Genomic DNA, 21128 nt, shown 5'->3' on the forward strand with positions numbered 1-21128 from the left:
AAAAAAAAAAAAAAAAAAAAAAAAAAGATGCACGGACCTTTTTTACATTTTACATTTTTATTTTGTTAAAGCTTATTAACAAAAAAAAAAAGCTTATTAGTGTTAGTCTATTTTATGTGTGACTCAAGACAATTCTTCTTCCATTGTGGCCCAGGGAAGCCAAAAGGTCGGGGTTTCACCATGTTGGCTAGGCTGGTCTTGAACGCCTGACCTCAAGTAAACCTCCCGCCTTGGCCTCCCAAAGTGCTGGGATTGCAGGCATGAGCCACCACGCCTGGCCCATGCATGATTTTTGTGATATCCACCACCACAGATAAGCAAAAGAGTCCTTGCATTCAAAGAGTTGGACACCTGTGCACAATCCAAGTATTCTCTTAGTGCTTGCTGCTTAACTTTATTATAGCTCTTACTGCTTATTGAACTCTTATTTACTCATGTATCTGTAGACCTTAGTAGCCCCCAAACATCCCCAGGCTTTACTACAGGGACCAGTGCCTAGTGAAGTGGTAGATGTCAATAAATGTATAGCCAAAATAACCACACAGGTTTCTTGCTTTATTTCAGGAATGCCTCTGGCTCAGGCAGTAGCCATTCTTCAGAAGCACTGTCGCATCATCAAAAATGTCCAGGTTCTCTACAGTGAACAGGTGAGTGGTGGCTGGTTTGTTTATTGAAATAGCATCCCTCGGCAGTGAGTCACTTCCAGAGCTGATGCTTTGGGAAAGGCTGACTGGCAAGGATAGCTGTGTTCGAATGGGAGAATCTCTAGCACCAGCCAGTTATCAAGTACCTTTTCTTTGATTCTGAAACTTTTGCTCTTGATCATCTAGTGCAGCTAGGTTTGGAAGAGCAGTAGTAATTGAACCTGTGTTTTGCCTGTGCTCAACTTGCCTACAGGCCCTTAAACCGGGACTTTTCAGTGGTAGGTCGCTTCAGAGGGTATCGCTGGTCTTTTAGGGTGCTTACCATCCACTCCGTGTTTAAAATTGTCTTTTCTGCTTTGTTGGTTAGTTTGTGTTCAGGATTGTTGTAGTACAGATCTCTAGCGAGCACAGCATACCAGATTTGAAAGGAAACATATAATTCACCCCTTTATCTCTCTCAAAGTGTAGTCTTCCCACCACTGGACTCTCTGAAATCTGCAGTTCTGTGACACAGACCATTTGCCGCCATGTTGAACAGCCTTTGTGGTGTCCTGTGTGTCACAAGCCTCAGGGAATAGTTTTGAGCCTACGGAGGCTAAAGGATGTCCTCAATGACTTTTCTGAGACCCTTTGAGTACTAGTTAGATTATTTCAGTTCTATTTGTTCCAATTAGTTTCAGATCCTAAAGCAAATGACAGCTTATTTCTGACATGAAGAATGTTGTAAATTATAGGTGGGCAAAATTTCTGAGAGGCTTCTCAGTTTGGCTTGGAGCAGAGTCAGAATTGGGCCTGTTACCTATACCCAGAGATTACATTCTGCCATGTTGTACCCCTCTACCAGCCTAGTGAGACCCTCATGTGAGGGATCTGAGAGAAGACATGCTTAGTCTCCAAGCAAGTGCTTGAGTATTCATGTGGTGCCTGTGACAGAACAGGGGACTTGTAGGAGTGTGCATGGTTTCTTGAACCACTGTGAATTCTCAGTGCCAAAGTGGATTCTCTTTAATTTTATTTATTTATTTACCTTTTTTTTTTTTTTTTTTTTTTGAGACAGAGTTTTGCTCTTGTTGCCCAGGCTGGAATGCAATGGCGCAATCTCAGTTCACCTCAACCTTCACCTCCTGAGTTCAAGCGATTCTCCTGCCTCAGCCTCCCGAGTAGCTGGGATTACAGGCATGTGCTACCATGCCCCTGCTAATTTTGTATTTTTAGTAGAGACAGGGTTTCTCCATGTTGGTCAGGCTGGTCTCGAACTCCCAACCTCAGTTGATCCGCCCACCTTGGCCTCCCAAAGTACTGGGATTACAGGCATGAGCCACCACGCCTGGCCTATTTAACTTTTAAGAAAATGTATTTTACTTTTTTTGAGACAGTATCTTGCTTTGTCACCCAGACTAGAGTATAGTGACACGATCACAACTCACTGCACCCTCAATCCCCTAGGCTCAAGTGATCCTCCCACCTCAGCCTCCTGAGTAGCTGGGACCACAGGTTCATGCCACCATGTCTGGCTAATTTATTTTTATGTTTTGTAGAGATGGGGTCTCACTATGTTTTCCAGGCTTGTCTCAAACTCCTGAACTCAAGTGATCCTCCCACCTCGGCCTCCCAGAGTGCTGGGATTACAGGCGTGAGCCACCATGACTGGCCAAAATTTATTTCTTATATCACCACCATCATTGTTTGTTATTCCAATATTTGGGTATAAACAGTGCTAGCATTAAGCTGATTTTCCCCAATATCTTCTAAACAACTTTAACACGTTAGCAAATATGGGTTTGACCAGGCACTGTGGCTCACACCACTAACCCCAACACTTTGGGAGGGCTGAGACAGGAAGATTGCTTGAGTCCAAGAGTTCGAGACCAGCCAGGGCAACATAGTAATTCCCCATCTCTACAAAAAATTAAAAATTAAAAATTAGGCCGGGCGCGGTGGCTCAAGCCTGTAATCCCAGCACTTTGGGAGGCCGAGGCAGGCGGATCACGAGGTCAGGAGATCGAGACCATCCTGGCTAACACAGTGAAACCCCGTCTCTACTAAAAAAAATACATAAAAAACTAGCCGGGCAAGGTGGCGGGTGCCTGTAATCCCAGCTACTCGGGAGGCTGAGGCAGGAGAATGGTGTAAACCCGGGAGGCGGAGCTTGCAGTGAGCTGAGATCCGGCCACTGCATTCCAGCCTGGGCGGCACAGCGAGACTCTGTCTAAAAAAAAAAAAAAAAAAATTAAAAATTAACCTGGAATGATGGCACACGCCTATAATCCTGGCTATTTGGAAGGCTGAGGTGGGAGGATTATGCGCAGTGAGGTATGATTGTGTCACTGCACTTCAGCCTAGGTGACAGAGCAAGACCTTGTCTCCAAAAAAAAAAAGGGGGGGGGGGTTTGAGTCTGAATCCTGATTTAGATCTCTGCTTTCCTCATTTGTAACTCATGAGAGTTGTGGCATATTAATAAGTAATCTAGTTATTTTTCTGTAAAACAGTATAGTTTCTTGATAATAGAATAATCTTTGGGTTTGTTTGTTTTTGAGACAGAGTCTCGCTCTGTCACCCAGGCTGGAATGCAGTGTCACGATCTCGGCTCACTGCAACTTCCACCTCCCAGGCTCAAGCAATTCTCCTGCCTCAGCCTCCTGAGTACCTGCGATTATAGGCACATGCCACCACGCCTGGCTACTTTTTGTATTTTTAGCAGAGATGCGGTTTCACCATGTTGGCCAGGCTGGTCTCAAACTCCTGGCCTTAAGCATTCTACCTGCCGCGGCCTCCCAAAGTGCTGGCATGAGCCACCGCACCCAACCAATGTGATGCTTCTTAAATTTGGGTCCTGTTCTCTTCTTCTGCCTACTTTCTTCCCTTTCTTACCCATTTATCTCTTTGTTTCCCAAATGCAGAAAACATTTTGTCTGCATTAAACATTTCAGAAATATCTTCTTGGCTCTATGCAAATCACACCTTGGAAATGAAATGTCAAGTACATCCCATCTTTCTTAGAGGGATAAGGTATTAACTGGTAGCAGATGATTTTTCTAAACTGCTTCATATGGAGGACAGCTAGGTTACTGGAAGAACCTGCTTAAATACCACATAGTACATGTGTATTTTGGTTTTAGAGATATAAAGTTTAATAAAACATTGACTCTGAGAGTAATTTGATTGCTTTTGAAAATTGCTAGGTTATATCCTGAATTATAACAATGCCAGGGGAAAAAAAAATCAGATCTTGGGAAAGTATAGGAAAATCCAGATCCTGGCACATTCCTCCTCCAAGCAAGATTCCTGAGAGACTAAAATGTTGCTTCACTCTGCTTACTTCCATGGAATGGCTCTCTCCAAAATGGAACTTTGTGTTCTGGGTTGATACTGGTAATCCAAGGTCAGAGTTCATTGTTCCATTATCTTGCTTGAGACCTAATGGTTTAGACATTCATATAGACCTACTAGAAAATTATAACATTCTTCCTTTAGTTTTTGTCAAGCATGATGGTACTACCTGAGCCTGCTGCCTTGTGGGGATCATTGGGATGGAAGGAAGCAACGTGCACTAATCCCAAAAGACTCTTAGGAGAGAATTCCTCCAATAAGGCCAACACTAGCAGTGACTTGTGGCCTTCCAGCCTGTGTCTTTGTCTCTGATAGCCATATCTCCATCATTCACTTTGTCTAACTTGAGAAGCTCTATAAAGAAACTAAACTTTTGGCCGGGCGCAGTTACTCACGCCTGTAATCCCAGCACTTTGGGAGGCCAAAGCGGGTGGATCACGAGGTCATGAGATCGAGACCATCCTGGCTAACACAGTGAAACCCTGCCTCTACTAAAAATACAAAATATTAGCCGGGCGTGGTGGCGGGCGCCTGTAGTCTCAGCTACTCAGGCGGCTGAGGCAAGAGAATGGCGTGAACCCAGGAGGCGGAACTTGCAGTGAGTGAGATTGCACCACTGCACTCCAGCCTGGGCAACAGAGCAATACTCCATCTAAAAAAAAAAAAAAGAAAGAAACTAAACATTTTGAGCAGCTATGTGTTAAAGAAGGGTGGGGTTTTAGATGGTGTTTTTCTTTCTACTATTGGGCAGCCTCGATCAGGGCTGTGGAGAATCTTCGGACATTGAATCCTTGAATTAATTGAATTGGACCAGAAGCACGCAGATGGGGCAGACACAAGAGGAGAGTGCTGTGTGCTGGGTATTGGGCTAGGTGCTTTCTGACCTACTGTCTCTGTCCTCCTAGCAACCCTGGAGGGAAGGGATGAAGGTATTCCTATGAAGAAACCAGAGCTTAGAGAAGTTTTGAGAGTTACCTAAGGTCACCAGGGTTCTGTTCACTGCTTTGTTCTGCTACTCCCCTCCCCCAGGATTCAGAGGGGGCAAATGCAGAAATGTGACTCTTTAGATCTTAGATTTAGGCTTTTCAGGAAGAAGCACATATGAAATGGGATGGGAGGTTGGTGGGAGAGAGAAGAGGGATAAGAGGGTCATTCATAATCAGATCACAGTATATTTCTTTGTCCTAGAATTTGATCTAAACCGTCAAAGAATAAAAATGTATTGCCTGTGGATGGTACGAACAGCCCGAGTATGAATGGATGTAGGTTCAGCTGATAGGCATAAGCAGTATCTACTGAGTTTAGATCCTGAACTAGGCCTTTTCACATGACCTGTATTCCTCACCAACTGCTCTGTAGGTTCAATGGCAATGAACTTCATACTGCATATGTGGACCCTGGATCCTGAAAGGAAAATGACCTGTATACTCATATAACTTTGTCCCTTTTCCCAGGTATTTTTACTCAAGCCCAGAAGGGAGAGGCTCTTTTCATCCGATATTAAGAAACAGCAGCTGCAGGCTAGAAGTAAAAAACACCATGTATTCATGCAGCAGTTTTTTTCTGGTTTCCAAGCATCATTAGCTGGAGGAGAGAGGGACTGCCTGCACTTAGATATTCCCTGTGTGTTGCATTTATATTGTAAGGCTTTCAGTAGGTGTTCAGTGAATAAACCAGTTACTCAGAATGTGTTTTATTTTTGTTTTGTAGTCTCCTCTAAGCCATGACCTCATTCTTAACCTGACTCAGGACGGGATCAAACTACTGTTTGATGCTTTCAATCAGAGACTTAAGGTAACTATAAATGACAACTAATGTTTCATGTCCAGCTGGGCCAGTCTTTCTGGAGCTGATTAGTATGTGCTATTGTGAGATGTTTCAAAAACTTATAAGTAAGTGTGGACTTCTTTAGTTCAGAGATCACTACAATGTAGGGAACTGAAGCTTTGCCTGTTCCCCTAAAAAGAGGGAAGATGGAAGTGGTTGGGATGGTCAGAAAGAGGCTGGGAAGAGCTGCTTTCCCAGGCTCCAGAGGGGAAGGTGAAAGAGTGTTGAAGATTTGGGAAACATGCTGTGGGGAAGGGGCTTTCATGTCCAGGAAAACAAGATTGTTTTACTTTATTCTTTTGTCAAACACTGTAACTTGGTTAGAAAATGGAAACTGTTCTTCCTAGAATGCTAGGGCTTGGGTTAACAACACCAGCAATGAGTTGATTCTTTAACCCTGAGGAGGAAATGTAAAAAAACAACTTACTAATATGTAGGGCTATCTTAATTGGCATTTCAGTGTAATTTGCTAACACCTGTTTCAGTCCAGTCTATTTTTTTGTTTTGTTTTGTTTGAGGTGAGGTCTAGCTCTGTCGCCCAGGCTGGAGTGCAGTGGCTCGATCTTGGCTCACTGCAACCTCCACCTCCTGGGTTCAAGCAATCTTCTGTCTCAGCCTCCTGAGTAGCTGGGACTACAGGTGCACACCACCACACCCGGCTAATTTTTTGTAATTTTAGTAGAGACGGAGTTTCTACTAAAACATGGTCCACCATGTTGACCAGGCTGGTCTCGAACTCTTGACCTTGTGATCTGCCCGCCTCAGCCTCCCAAAGTGCTGGGATTACAGGCATGAGCCCCCGCACCCAGCCCAGTCTTTTTTTTTTTTTTTTTTGAGACAGAGTCTCGCTCTGTTGCCCAGGCTGGCATGCAGTGGGGCAATCTTGGCTCACTACAACCTCTGCCTCCCAGGTTTAAGCAATTCTCCTGCCTCAGCCTCCTGAGTAGCTGGGACTACAGGCGCGTGCCACCATGCTCGGCTAATTTTTTGTGTTTTTCGTAGAGACGGGGTTTCACCATGTTGGCCAGGCTGGTCTCGATCTCTTGACCTCATGATCTGCCCGCCATGGCCTCCCAAAGTGCTGGGATTACAGGCGTGAGCCACCGTGCCCAGCGCAGTCTGTTTATAATATACTTTGTTTATAAATGCCTGGGCCTCACAGGTTAGTCATGGGACACCAGAGTCATGCCTCAAAGTCATGAGGTTGAATGGGCCCTGGGCAGTGGCATGCCAGAGTTGTTGTCCTTGGGTTACGGAGTAGCCTTTCCAAAAGACTTGGGTACTTCCCAGTTCTCATCATCCATGTCACAAGTGAACTGCTAAGGAGAGAAAACAGAACGTGGAAAGAAAATCACTATGTGGAATTAGAATTCCTCATTCTATCCTGTCTTCATGGCCAGAAGTTCCACACTGGGAAAGGGCAGAGGATGATCATCAATATGGCATAATCACAAATTGGGAGGAAATTAATCTAGTAACATGGAAATGCCTTTACAAGCAGTCATTTCCCTTTGACTTGGTAAAAGTCCACTTTAGAAAATGTAACCCAGAAACACTGGGGGAAGGTAATGGCATTCCATGGTAATGAGAAGCTGGAAGTAACCTAAATGGGCAACGAAAGGGATGGCCAGCAGCCCATAGAATCACAGCATGGTGAAGACAATGTCATATGTTTAGTGAGTGCTTAGTATATACAAGGCACGTGGCTGGGTGTTTCACACGCATTTTCTAATTTAATCCTAACATGCCTGTGAGTAGGAACTGTTTACTAGCAAGACAACTGAGGGACAGAGAGGATAAGTAGGCTACCTGATGCCAGGCTTTTAACTCGATATTGACAATATGTGGTAGCTGACCACTTAGGCTCTGTTGATGGGTCTGGGAAATAAATGAGAAAAGCTGAAGAAATGTACAGAAGTGTGAGGAATGGAAAATACCTTTGGATAGGAAAGGAGATAAAATCGAACCGGCAATCCTCTTCTGCTTTCTGTGGGATCCCCATGAAGGAGAGACTGGGGTCCTGCCTGAGTCTTCTGGAAACTGAGCAAGTAATCACCCAGATGTTTTTGGTTGGCACCAGCGTGACCTGACCTGTCTTCCTGCCCTTCCATCCAACACCTTCAGAATCCGCCTCTTCTGATGCTGCCTCCTACAGTTGCTCCCCACCCCCTGCCTCAAGCCTAAGAGAGACAGCCCTGTGGAATGAGGCTTTATAAGTCACAACCTTTACAGCCACCTGTCTTTTCCATTTTTATCTTGGCTGCTGCCACATCTCATCCCCTCTGGGGAAATCAGGAGCTTCTGTAGCCCAGAGGTGGAAAATTATGGGCTTTAACCTTCCCAGGGGCTTGTCCCTGTATTGCAGCAAGCTCCAAGAGATGAAATCTGCTTATTGATGCTCCTGGTGACATGAAGGACTCCAAGATGGCCAGCACTCTGGGTCCATTGTCACAAGTACTGCTTCATGCCCTGTGATTAGCTCTGGTCCACTGTTTTCCCGTTGATCAGGCAGGGTTGAAGCACCTATATGTGTTGGATCCATATGGCTGTTGGCAGGTGGGGTGCCAGTGATACAGGAGGAACATCGTGCAGGCTCACTTGCACAGGGCGGGTGGTGGGAAGCTTTGGGGGATGATTGGCCAGCTGTAGGGATAGAAGTGAGGGAGGTGAGTGCCTGCACCTGCTATGAGAAGGAGGGCTTCTGGCTGAAGGTAGAGGCCCTCTGCTAGACAAGCCTCAGTGAAATGGCATGCCAGTTTGGCATGGTATACTCCCATGCCCAGATATTCTGAAGGGGACACTGGCTATCTTCTTTTTTTTTTTTTGAGGCGGAGTCTTGCTCTGTCCCCCAGGCTGGAGTGCGGTGGCCGGATCTCAGCTCACTGCAAGCTCCGCCTCCCGGGTTTACGCCATTCTCCTGCCTCAGCCTCCGGAGTAGCTGGGACTACAGGCGCCCGCCACCTCGCCCGGCTAGTTTTTTGTATTTTTAGTAGAGACGGGGTTTCACCGTGTTAGCCAGGATGGTCTCGATCTCCTGACCTCGTGATCCGCCCATCTCGGCCTCCCAAAGTGCTGGGATTACAGGCTTGAGCCACTGCGCCCGGCAAGACACTGGCTATCTTCTGAATGATAGCTGTTCCCCTGCCCTTCCTTCCACATCCCCTCCTGGCACTTCTTTTCATGCTTTCAAGCTTCACACCAGGCAGAATTGCCTAACATGAATTGAACACCTTCCCTATGCAAATTAATGAGTCCCTAAAGGGGCTTAACTTAGTGGACCAGTTAACAGAATGCACAAGTAGGGAGGAAAGGGTTCATTCCAGTGCTGTGATGGCCTAGCAGAGGGAGCAGTTCTTTCTAGCAGATAGGATCAAAAGAGCTACATTGTAGTCAAGAAGTTTCCAATTTGGTTCAGTGTTGTGGTCTCTAAATAAACTTAGGGATAGGGTCTCTGGCCAAAAGTGAACCTACTATCTATTATGTCTCAGTTTCTGTGGCAGTGCCAGATATTCCTGCATACAATGCCCCACAGCCTCTTCCACAGTCAGGGTCAGATTGGCAGGACAAACAGATATTGAGCCAGCTCTGCTTGTGTCTCCACAATGAGAGCCAAACCTCCCAGCTGGAGGATGGTAGATGGTGCTCTGAGCCCCTACTTGTGCTGCTGGCTGCCAAACCCTTGACACCATTGCATGGAGGACTTCATAGTGCTTATTACTTGGCACCACTGATGGCGGAGTGTTAGGTGTGCCTTTTCCTTTATCTCTGCCCTGCCCTGAGTTCTTTGAATTTCATCTGAGGCTGAAGCCATTAAAGAGCAAGCTTCGGGCCGGGCGCGGTGGCTCAAGCCTGTAATCCCAGCACTTTGGGAGGCCGAGACGGGCGGATCACGAGGTCAGGAGATCGAGACCATCCTGGCTAACACGGTGAAACCCCGTCTCTACTAAAAAAATACAAAAAACTAGCCGGGCGAGGTGGCGGGTGCCTGTAGTCCCAGCTACTCGGGAGGCTGAGGCAGGAGAATGGCGTAAAACCTGGGAGGCGGAGCTTGCAGTGAGCTGAGATCCGGCCACTGCACTCTAGCCCGGGCGACAGCGACAGAGCAAGACTCCGTCTCCAAAAAAAAAAAAAAAAAAGAGCAAGCTTCACAAAGGTCCTGAGGCTTTCTTGTTTCAACCAGATCCTCTTCATCAGGGACATAACTGAATACTGTCACACTTGTGTGACAAATATTATGGCTTACTTTCTAACAGGATAGACCTCCCCCTCCATCTTTTTGTTTTGTAAACAAAATCAACTTCAAAATAAGCTAGCTTGCTTGCCTCCTTCCTTCCTTCCTTCCTTCCTTCCTTCCTTCCTTCCTTCCTTCCTTCCTTCCTCCCTCCCTCCCTCCCTCCCTCCCTCCCTTCCTCCCTCCCATCCTTCCATCCATCCATCTCGCTCTGTCGCACAGACTGGAGGGCAAGTGGCGTGATCTCGGCTCACTGCAAGCTCCAGCTCTCAGGTTCAAGCAGTTCTGCCTCAGCCTCCTGAGTAGCTGGGATTACAGGCATGTGCCACCACACCCAGCCTATTTTTGTATTTTTAGTAGAGACAGGGTTTCACCATGTTAGTCAGGCTGATCTGGAACTCCTGACCTCATGTGATCCACCCACCTGGGCCTCCCAAAGTGCTGGGATTACAGGCGTGAGCCACCGTGCCCAGCTAAAATAAGCTATTTTCAAAAGCAACCCGACCTGGGTTTTAAAATGCAGCAATGTATGAGATGGGAGGAAGGGAGCTTAGTGTCCAAAGCAGAGCCTTAACAAGCTTCATGTCTGTGGAAGAGATCGTTGTCCTATAGGGTGGTGTGTGCTCCAGCCTGACCCAAAAGTGGATTGCATGTAAGAGCCTTGACCCAGAGCATCCATGGACATCTGTTGAGCAGTCCACTAGGAGAGGGTGAGGAGGTTATGCTGTGTGTTTTCTCCTCAGTTTCAAAATGAGAACAAAGGACTGTCGTGGTGGCTCATGCTTGTAATCCCAGCACTTTGGAAGGCTAAGACAGGAGAATCATATGAGCCCAGGAGTTTGAGACCAGCCTGGGCAACATAGTCTTTCAGTTTTGCTAGGATTCTGTCTCTACAAAAAGTTTTTTAAAAATTTTAAATGAGAACAAAAGACAACATGCAGTGCTTCCATAAAATTTCTATTAGTAATAGATTTTTTTTTTTACTATTTATTCTAGAAATGTATTTTTAATTGTTTTTAGTCTCTCATCACCTTCAGAGCATTGACAACTCTTAAACTTTTTTTTAGGTGATCGAAGTGTATGATTTGACTAAAGTAAAGTTAAAATATTGGTAAGTTTTCTCCCCTGCTGGTATATGTCACACTTGGTATAGACAGTCCATATATACTACCTTCGTTAAGTTAGTAAAGATTCACATCTGTCACAGATGTGAATTATAGCCTGGTGCCATGATTTCCTGAGACAACCTTCAAGCCTGCTCAGTTTCCTGGAGAAGAGAAGTAAACCTCATTAAGAATACATGATGTGTTTAACACTTCACGTATATGTCATCTAACTTAATCCACTCAACAAAGCCAGACCTCAGCTCAGAGGTGATGTGACAGTCTCCTGGGTCATAGCTGCCCTCCCCCTGACAGCCTCTCTTATCACCTCTTTTCATGTTTTCATGAGTATAATAGAGGTGGTACAAACCAGATAGGTCTGACTCCAAATCCTATGCTGAAGAGAATGCCAAAGAGACCACCATTTTAGAGCTCTAATGTACTTTTTAGAATTACAGCAGGAATGACATGCACAATCCAAAGTTGTTGATCCCCCATTATGGCAAGGCAGCATGCCCCATCTAAAAGTCTAGAATATTCCTTTCTTTCTTTCTTTTTTTTTTTTTGAAACTGAGTCTCTCTCTGTCGCCCAGGCTGGAGTGCAGTGGCGCCATCTCGGCTCACTGCAACCTCTGCCTGCTGGGTTCAAGCGATAGAATACTCCTTTCAGTAAGTTTCCTTAACTGGCTTCCCTTTCCCTTTTTGAGGATGTGAAGAGGACCTGATTCCTGGGGCAGGCTCAGGCAGTTTTGCTGATAGAGGAGTAGACAAGCAAATGTGTGGTACCACTGGCCCATGCAGGTTCTAGTTGTCTTTTAGTTTTACTGGGGCCTTCATACCTCAGGGTCTGGTGGCTTTTCTTCTCTACCCTCTTCCTAAGAGTCACTGGTGTCTTAAAGCCCCAGAGGATCAACTCTGTATATCATCCTCATGAGAATTGACCTTCTCCTGACCTCATTCTCTTATTTAAAAGTTCTCTAATTTAACTTTGTATTTTGATATAATTAGAGACTCACCTGCCTGCATCTTAAAAATAACTCTCCCAGCTACTATCATCTCACATGATCTGTGAGCCCATCTTGTGAAGCCTAGTATTAAAAAATATTTTTGTTTTTCAGTGGCGTGCATTTTAATTCTCAGGCCATAGCTCCTACCATTGAACAGATTGACCAGTCTTTTGGCGCAACCCATCCTGGAGGTAAGCCAAGTCCATCTGATTCCTCTGGTCATCAGTGGCAGTTCATAGCAATAAACCTGCCCGGTAGTGCCATCCCACCCCACTGGAGTCAGGCTCCCATAGGATTGTGGGATTGGTACTTGGGTGTGAAGGAAAGATCCTCCCCCTTGTTTTCAACTTAGTAGGCCAGTTCAGAAACAAGCCACAAGGAAGGTGTTGTCAGTCATTACTCCCTGCCAGGCTGGTTTATGTTAGCCATTTCAGATGCCAGTCAACCATGTTATTTTCTTCTCCCCCACCCCCAACAGTGTACAACTCCGCTGAGCAGCTCTTCCATCTCAACTTCAGAGGACTGTCTTTCTCTTTTCAGTTAGACTCATGGACCGAGGCTCCAAAGTATGAGGTTAGCCCTTCCTGTCCCCTGGTGTTTGTTGCCCAGTGTCTGTGTGGTATGGCTCAGCAGACGGTGTCATGGGATGGGGATAGAGCAGTGGGTATTAGATAGGCAGACTTTCTTTGGTTTCCATGTATTTGAGCTCTTTACGGGACAAGGAAGGGGCAGAGTGGGTGGGACTGACAGAGGAAGAACATTGTTCAGGCTGGCATTCCCAGGAAGAGGATATTTGCCACCATGGAGTGAGGTCAGGCTCACTTTTCAGAGATAAGTTCATTCATTCCTTATTTTCAAACTCCTAATCAGCAGTTTTCCTGGTTACCTAGAATTTGGAGGTTTCATCCTCTGGATTTTCAATTACCTTTATTTTTGCAAACATTTCATTCATTCTTAGGGCTGTGAAAATGATAAGCTTTCGTAATGCTTATTTTAATTAAGGAAGCATTTCTGCATTTTCCCCTATGAAGAAAAGGAAAACTGACCGGGTGTGGTGGCTCATGCTTGTAATTCCCAGCACTTTGGGAGGCCAAGGCGGGCGGATCATTTGAGGTCAGGAGTTGGAGACCAGCTTGGCCAACATGGTGAAACCCTGTCTCTACCAAAAATATTTAAAAAAAAAAAAAAAAGGCCGGGCGCAGTGGCTCACGCCTGTAATCCCAGCACTTTGGGAGGCCGAGGTGGGCAGATCATGAGGTCAGGAGATCGAGACCATCCTGGCTAACGTGGTGAAACTCTGTCTCTACTAAAAATACAAAAAAATTAGCTGGGCATGGTAGCGGGCGCCTATAGTCCCAGCTACTCAGGAGGCTGAGGCAGGAGAATGGCATGAACCTGGGAGGCGGAGCTTGCAGTGAGCTGAGATTGTGCCACTGCACTCTAGCCTAGGCGACAGAGCAAGACTCTGTCTCAAAAAATTAGCCGGTTGTGGTGGTGCATGCTTATAGTCCTAGCTACTCAGGAAGCTGAGGCAGGAGAATCACTTGAACTCGGGAGGTGGAGGTTGCAGTGAGCTGAGATCATGCCACTGTACTCCAGCCTGGGCAACAGAGTGAGACTCTGTCTCAAAAAAAAAAAAAAAAAGAAAAGGAAAGGAAAACCAAGCAGAATTAAAGGTGGACTTGCATGATTTTGGGGAGTTTACTGACCCAGAGCCAGAGAGCCAGGTTTGAGGATGTGCTTTGACCCTTTGACCTGAGCAGCTCTTGAAGACCATGAGTGACAGGGAAGACCAGAGCCTGAGTCCCATGACCTGTAGTGCCCTAAGTAAAACTCTTGACCTTTGTTTGCAGCCCAATTTTGCCCATGGCCTGGCTTCTCTCCAGATACCCCATGGAGCAACTGTAAAACGAATGTATATCTACAGTGGCAACAGCCTACAGGATACCAAGTAAGTGTAAGGAGCATGAGTTTCATGCTAAGGCCTGGGCTGCCTAGGAGAAAGAACCAAGCCTCTGCTCATTCTGTGCCTGTCCCCAGGGCTCCCATAATGCCTCTGAGCTGTTTCCTGGGCAATGTGTATGCTGAGAGTGTAGATGTTCTTCGAGATGGAACTGGACCTGCAGGTTTACGACTTCGGCTGCTTGCTGCAGGTCAGTGACTGGCTTTGAGGTTGGTACATTCCCCATTATACCTATGTTGAGACAGTCTAAAATCCCATGTGCTTAGGATGTGTCTTAGTCCATTCAGGCTGCTGTAACAAAATACCATAAACTGAGTGGCTGCTAAACAACAGAAATGTATTTCTTTACAGTTCCAGAGGCTGGGAAGTCCAAGATCAAAGCACTGGCAGATTCAGTATCTGGATGCGCCTGCAGTCTAGTTCATAGAAGAGACTTCCTCATATGGTGCAAGGGGCTAGCTAACTCCGTGGAGTCTGTTTTGTAATGGCACTGATCTCAATCCTGAGGTCTCTGCTTCCATAATGTAATCACCTCCCAAAGCCCTCACCTCCTAATACCATCACTTTGGGGGTTAGGATTTCAACATATAAATTTTAGGGGAACAAAAGCATTCAGTCCATTGCCACATAGTTGGTAGAAGACAAATTATGCAGATGTTTATGGTTAAAGCTTTTGTTTAGTTTTATCAAGGGACTGGACATAGTCTTTAATTAGCAAATCTTAATAAGCAACAGCACTGCTTCTCTCAGCATGCACATAGGCCTGCTGTGTGCTTATATAGCTTCGTGGCAGTTCCCAAGTGTTTCCTGAAGATGCATCCTGTGGGTTGCAGTGCCACTACTCTCCCCTTTTTCCTTTTTTCTTTTTTTTGAAACAATGTCTTGCTCTGTCGCTGAGGCTGGAGTGCAGTGGTGCAATCTCAGCTCGCTGCAACCTCTGCCTCCCAGATTCAAGCGATTCTCCTGCCTCAGCCTTCCAAGTAGCTGGGATTACAGGCGTGCATTACCACACCCAGCTAATTTTTGTATTTTTAGTAGAGACGGGGTTTCACCATGTTGGTCTGGTCTCGAACTCCTGACCTCATGATCTGCCCGCCTTGGCTTCCCAAAGTGCTGGATTACAGGCATGAGCCACCGCACCTGGCCAGCTCTCCCATTTTTTCTACCTTTTTTTGTTTTGTTTTGTTTTGTTTTAAAAGAGATGGTCTCATTCTGTCATCCAGGCTGTAGTGCAGTGGTGTGATCATAGCTTACTGCAGCCTCAAAACTCCTGGGCTCAAGCAATCTCACCTAAGCCTCCCAAGTAGCTAGGACCATAGGCACGTGCTACCATGCCCAGTTAATTTTTGTGTATGTAGAGATGGGTCTTGCTGTGTTACCCAGAATGGTCTTGAACTCCCGGGCTCAATCGATCCTCCCTCGGCTTTCCAAAGTGCTGGGATTACAGGTGCAAGCCGCTACACCCAGCTTTTCTCCCTGTATTGCCCAGGCCTGTGTGCTGCAGTGGAATACTGTGGCCTTGAACTCCTGGGCTCAAGCAATCCTGCCTTAACCTCCTGAGTAGGCTACAGGCACGCACCACCATGCCTGGCTCCCTTTTTCTACCCTTAATGCCAAGTTCTCAACGTAGGCAAGCAGACGGGACTTGTTGAATTGTGGTTTGGCCACACCTTCGCAAGAATTTTGCCAACCACGAGCAACAACAACAACAATGAAAAGACAGAGTTGGCCAGGCACGGTGACTCATGCCTGTAATCCCAGCATTTTGGGTGGCCAAGGCAGGCGGATTACCTGAGGTCAGGAGTTCAAGACCAGCCTGACCAATATGATGAAACCCCATCTCTACTAAAAATACAAAAATTAACCAGGTGTGGTAATGCGTGCCTGTAATCCCAGCTACTCAGAAGGCTGAGATGGGAGAATCGCTTGAACCTGGGAGGCGGAGGTTGCAGTGAGCCGAGATAGCGCCATTGCACTCCAGCCTGGGCAACAAGAGCGAAATCCCGTCTCACAAAAAAAAAAAAAAAGAAAGAAAAAGAGTTGCCACCTTCAGTAGCTGGTCCCTCCAGGATCCATGCCTCATTTTGTGACTTTCCCATGCCTGGCCAATGTCGGCTGCTTTGGGTTGTGAATTGTGCTTAACGGGACTGGGAGCTTCAGCGTGGAGTTTGTTCCCATAAAGATAGCTGAGAACCTTCGTGGAGCTCATAGCCTAACCAACCAGCATTTGTTTTCCTGCATCAGTCTCTGAGGCATTGTTTTTTTTGTTTTTTTGGGGGGGGTTTTGCTGCTTTTTTCTTTATTTGAGACATGGTCTCCCGCTGTCACCCAAGCTGGAATGCGGTGGCACCATCATAGCTAAGTGCAGCCTTTAACTCCTGGGCACAAGGAATCCTCCTGCCTCAGCCTCCAAAGAAACTGGGACTACAGGTGCACACCACCACCACACTCAGTTAATTCTATTTTTTTGTAGACATGTGATCTCCCCGTGTTGCCCAGGCTGGTCTCAAACTCCAAGCCTTAAGCGGTCCTCCCACCTCAGCCTCGCAAATGGTTCTTAGTTATTAAGAATCTGGTATATAAACTCTGAGCCCACTTCTGTGAATGATTAGACGGTTCACAACCTCCAGGTTAGAATTTCTTAAAATGTGATTTTCTAGCCAAGACAGAACAGCCACTTAAAGGAGTATCACACTTGAGCTGTGGTTTTGGGGTTTTTTGTTGTTATTGTTGTCGTTACTTTTTGAGGCTAGAGTGCAGTGGCACGATCTCAGCTCACTGCAACCTCTGCCTTCTGGGTTCAAGCAATTCTCATGCCTCAGCCTCCCAAGTATCTGGGATTACAGACGTGTACCACCACGCCAGGCTAATTTCTGTATTTTTTTTTTTTTGAGACGGAGTCTCGCTCTGTCGCCCAGGCTGGAGTGCAGTGGCCGGATCTCAGCTCACTGCAAGCTCTGCCCCCCGGGTTTATGCCATTCTCCTGCCTCAGCCTCCCGAGTAGCTGGGACTACAGGCGCCCGCTACCTCGCCCGGCTAGTTTTTTGTATTTTTTAGTAGAGACGGGGTTTCACCGTGTTAGCCAGGATGGTCTCGATCTCCTGACCTCGTGATCCGCCCGTCTCGGCCTCCCAAAGTGCTGGGATTACAGGCTTGAGCCACCGCGCCCGGCCAATTTCTGTATTTTTAGTAGAGATGGGGTTTCATCATATTGACCAGGCTGGTTTCAAACTCCTGACGTCAAGTGATCTGTCCGCCTCAGCCTCCCAAAGTGCTGGGATTACAGGTGTGAGCCACCGTGCCCAGCGTGAGCCATGGTTTTTGAGAGAATTGAGATGTGACAGCAAGGTCAAGTGATTTAGTATGTTTTTTCCCAAGAGGATCACTGCTTGAAACAGCAGGGTGGTCAAGGACCAGGGTCATTAATCATCCCAGATGACAGCAGGAGGAGCCTGTTAAGGGTGGACTCCCAGCCGATTATGTCTGCCACCTTGTACAGCACATTCCCAGCAGTCACACTGCTCACTGCTTACACTGTCAGCAGGGCAAACGATTTGTTAAGTCAGGGCCTCAGAGGGTTATCGTCTTCACTGAGAGTTTCCTGTGGCAAGCACAAGTTTCTTGACCCACTCATTTCTCATATCCTTCCTTATGGAATATGGCTGCAGTGATGGTTTTAATGCAGGGAGTCAGTTCAGCCATCTGGGTTTCCACAATAATTTGTAGAAAGATACACTCTGGGGAATCACAATCTAAAAAGTAGCCTGAAACTGGGGGTAATCCTACCTGGATATACTTCAAGCAGAGGGCGACAAAAGAGAAGACTCACCTGTAAAGGGTTTCTTCCCTGCAGCCCCCATCTGTCATCCACACGTATCTGGCACCTGAAGAAATGTGTTAGGCCACTGGATACTTTGGGCCCACAGTCCAGCTTGACAGGACTTTTGGTGGGTTCTATAGGTCACCCAGGCTTGAAGCCTTTATTTGCCCCTCAGTGTATACTTGCTGAGAATAGAGATTCTTGGGTTAGCTGAACTCAGTACCTAGTTATTTAAGATTTGGGTTCTCTAAAGCTTCTGTATATAGCAAATGGATTGTTACACATGAGAGAATTTTGACAACTGTAAAGCCTTGTGTTGAATAAGATGGTGTCAGTGATTATCATGGCACCAGGAATTACAATCCTTCTCAGATTTTTTGCTTCCTTTTTTTTTTTGCTGGGGGGTAGGAGCAAAACACCTTGTCTCCCCCTCCACAAAATGGGGAAATGTTTACTGTTGGTGTGTCTATTACTGTGCTACAACCACTTCCACATCTGTGTGTTTGTGTGTGTGTCATTAACTGTAATCATTTCTGAAATGTTGTATTAGAAAAAGTCAGAGCTTAAAGATTCTTCCCAAAGAATAAACTTTTGGCAAATCAGAAGGTCTTTTATTCCTCCACTTAGCTGGTTTGTCCCTTTTGAGTGATAATGGCTCTTGTCTGGGTTGGAGGGCTCTGTCAGGTGTTTTTGTAGAATTAGGGAGTCAAGTAATGTATGCTTCACTCTACTTGTTGATAGAGCGGTCTTACAGGTTCAGTGTCTCTGTTAGGGGTTACCATTGAGAGTACTTTTGTATCTTTTTCTCTTTTTTTTTTTTTTTTTTTTTAAAAGACAGTGTCTCCCTCTGTCACCCAGGCTGGAATGCAGTGGTGTGATCTTAGCTCACTGCAGTCTCTGCCTCCGGTGCTCAAGTGATCCTCCCACCTTAGCCTCCCAAGTAGCTAGGACCGCAGGAATGTGCCACCACGCCTAGCTAATTTTTGTATTATATTTTGTAGAGCCGGGGTTTCACCATGTTGCCCAGGCTGGTCTTGAATGCCTGAGCTCAAGCAATCCACCCCGCTTGACCTCCCAAAGTGCTGGGATTATAGGCAGGAGCCACGGCACCCGGCCAAGAAGTACCTCTGAACATAAATCTTTGCATCTTACCATCGTTGTGTGATGATCTGATTAAGGTCTTCTCCAGCACACATAAGCTCCAGTGATGGAGCTTCTCCAGCACACATAAGCTTCAGTGATGGAGCTTATGGGAAAGAAACAGCACTGCCTTTTTTTTTTTTTTTTTTTTTTTGAGACTGTCTCTATCACCCAGGCTAGAGTGCAGTGGTGTGATCTTGGCTCATTGCAACCTCTGCATCCCAGGCTCAAGTGATCCTCCCACCTCAGCCTCCCAAGTAGCTGGGACTTACAGACACCCAACACCATGCCCAGCTAATTTTTGTATGTTTTTGTAGAGACAGGGTATCACCATGTTGCCCAGGCTGGTGTCGAACTCTGAGCTCAAACAATCCATCCACCTTGGCCTCCCAAAGTGTTGGGATTACAGGAGTGAGCCACCATGTCTGGTCAGAAACTGCACTGCTTTTGTTCACTTTTGTTTCTTCAACATCTAGCACAATGTCCTAGCACATGGTAGGCAATAAAATAGTTAGTGAATGAATAAGTGAATGAAGTCTTCAGAGCTTCATGTCACATGTGGGGGATTGAATAAGTCCCTGGCATTATTTTGAATAGATAGTGATCTCTTGTACAGTCTTAAGCCCTGGTGACCTGATGTTTCTGCTTGCATGCAGTCTTGCCCCTTGCCAGACCTAATAATGTAGCATGGAGCCAGTAGCTTCTCTGGGGCCCCCAGAGAGGGTCTCTGGTCCCAACCATAACCTGACAACCTCTCTCTCTTGTTTTTTGCAGGTTGTGGACCTGGCCTATTAGCAGATGCCAAGATGCGGGTATTTGAACGTTCAGTGTATTTTGGTGATTCCTGCCAAGATGTTCTTAGCATGCTTGGCTCTCCACACAAAGTCTTCTATAAATCAGAAGACAAGGTAGGGGAATTATGTTGCAGTCTCTCTCCCTCTTTTTTTAAATCAACACCAATTTAATATTGAGTAAATGTAAACTGTTTGCTATTTTCCCATAGAAGTTGTTCTAATTAAAGCTAATGGTAAAGTAAATTGAAAACTGTTTTCTAACCCCTGTAGTCCAATTACCCTGACTCTGTCCCTCTCCATAGTGCCTACCTTTCCTTGGAGACCAAGGCAGTCCATAATCAATGACAACTGGCCCCTCTCCTCCTAGATTGGTCAGCACCAGGAGCTGAGACTCCCGACACTCTTGCTTGTACTGCAGCTTAATGTTACTCATGGAACACAATTTGTAGACTTTAAGTTAATCCAGAACTATATTAGAGGGATGGATTTTAATTTATGGTTATTTTTTCCCTACAGATGAAAATTCATTCTCCTTCCCCTCATAAACAAGTTCCATCGAAGTGCAATGACTACTTTTTTAACTACTTCACTCTTGGAGTGGTAAGTTGTGATTCCTCAGAGAAGCCCTTCATTTCTATTGGGGTGGACAGTGCACTTTTGCAGGTTTGTGTGTCCACATGCAGCTGGAACCATGGACACTGGAGAACCTAGTGCCAGCTGGCTCTGCCCAGGGTGGTTCTGCATAGGCTCTGATACTCCAAAGTAGACCTTTCCTGCGACCAGGATTGCTCAGGAACACTAGGTTCCCTGGTACATACTGACTTCTTTTCTGAGGGAAATATGTTCCACAGATGGAGGCCTTGGAAATCATTCAGATTAAGCTGTTTGGGGAACTGCCCTTTTATAAAGCATAGGACCCTCTTCTTGAGTCACAAAATGGAGACTGAAAAGGCTTGGAGACAGTGAGGTGTGCTTGTATATTTTTAGAGGACCACCCCAGAGGCATTGCTGTATTCCTGTGCTCTGGACCCAGGGAGCTGGATGTATTTGGTAGCTGGCCAGTGTGGACAGTCCAGCTGGTGGGTAAGATGCAGACATGAGAAATGATTGTGTAAACAGTGTTTCAGCAGGAAACATCTCAGAGGGCAGGGCTGGCCTGGACCATGGGTCTTGTAACCTTTGAGTTTTCTAGGGTCTGAGGTCCTGAGGCAGCAAAGAGTAGATTCCAGAGAGGGAGTGAGGAGCGAATGAGTCTGTCCAAGTGGGAA

The 21128-nt window shown here is 46.2% G+C and overlaps 1 protein-coding gene across 3 annotated transcripts in view; it reads left to right on the forward strand.

Moving 5' to 3' along the window:
* Positions 1 to 21128, forward strand: part of C17H16orf70 (chromosome 17 C16orf70 homolog) — a 37637-nt gene that overhangs the window by 8782 nt on the left and 7727 nt on the right. For all 3 annotated transcript variants that reach the window (XM_023210129.1, XM_023210127.2, XM_023210128.1), the window contains exons 3-11: positions 565 to 647; positions 5686 to 5769; positions 11101 to 11144; positions 12255 to 12334; positions 12622 to 12716; positions 13997 to 14094; positions 14184 to 14296; positions 19841 to 19974; positions 20377 to 20460. In XM_023210129.1, coding sequence (XP_023065897.1) covers positions 565 to 647; positions 5686 to 5769; positions 11101 to 11144; positions 12255 to 12334; positions 12622 to 12716; positions 13997 to 14094; positions 14184 to 14296; positions 19841 to 19974; positions 20377 to 20460 — 815 coding nt within the window. The remainder of the gene's footprint in view (positions 1 to 564; positions 648 to 5685; positions 5770 to 11100; positions 11145 to 12254; positions 12335 to 12621; positions 12717 to 13996; positions 14095 to 14183; positions 14297 to 19840; positions 19975 to 20376; positions 20461 to 21128) is intronic.

This window comes from Piliocolobus tephrosceles, chromosome 17 (genome assembly GCF_002776525.5).
Source record: "Piliocolobus tephrosceles isolate RC106 chromosome 17, ASM277652v3, whole genome shotgun sequence".
In the NCBI taxonomy this organism is placed as follows: Eukaryota; Metazoa; Chordata; class Mammalia; order Primates; family Cercopithecidae; genus Piliocolobus; species Piliocolobus tephrosceles.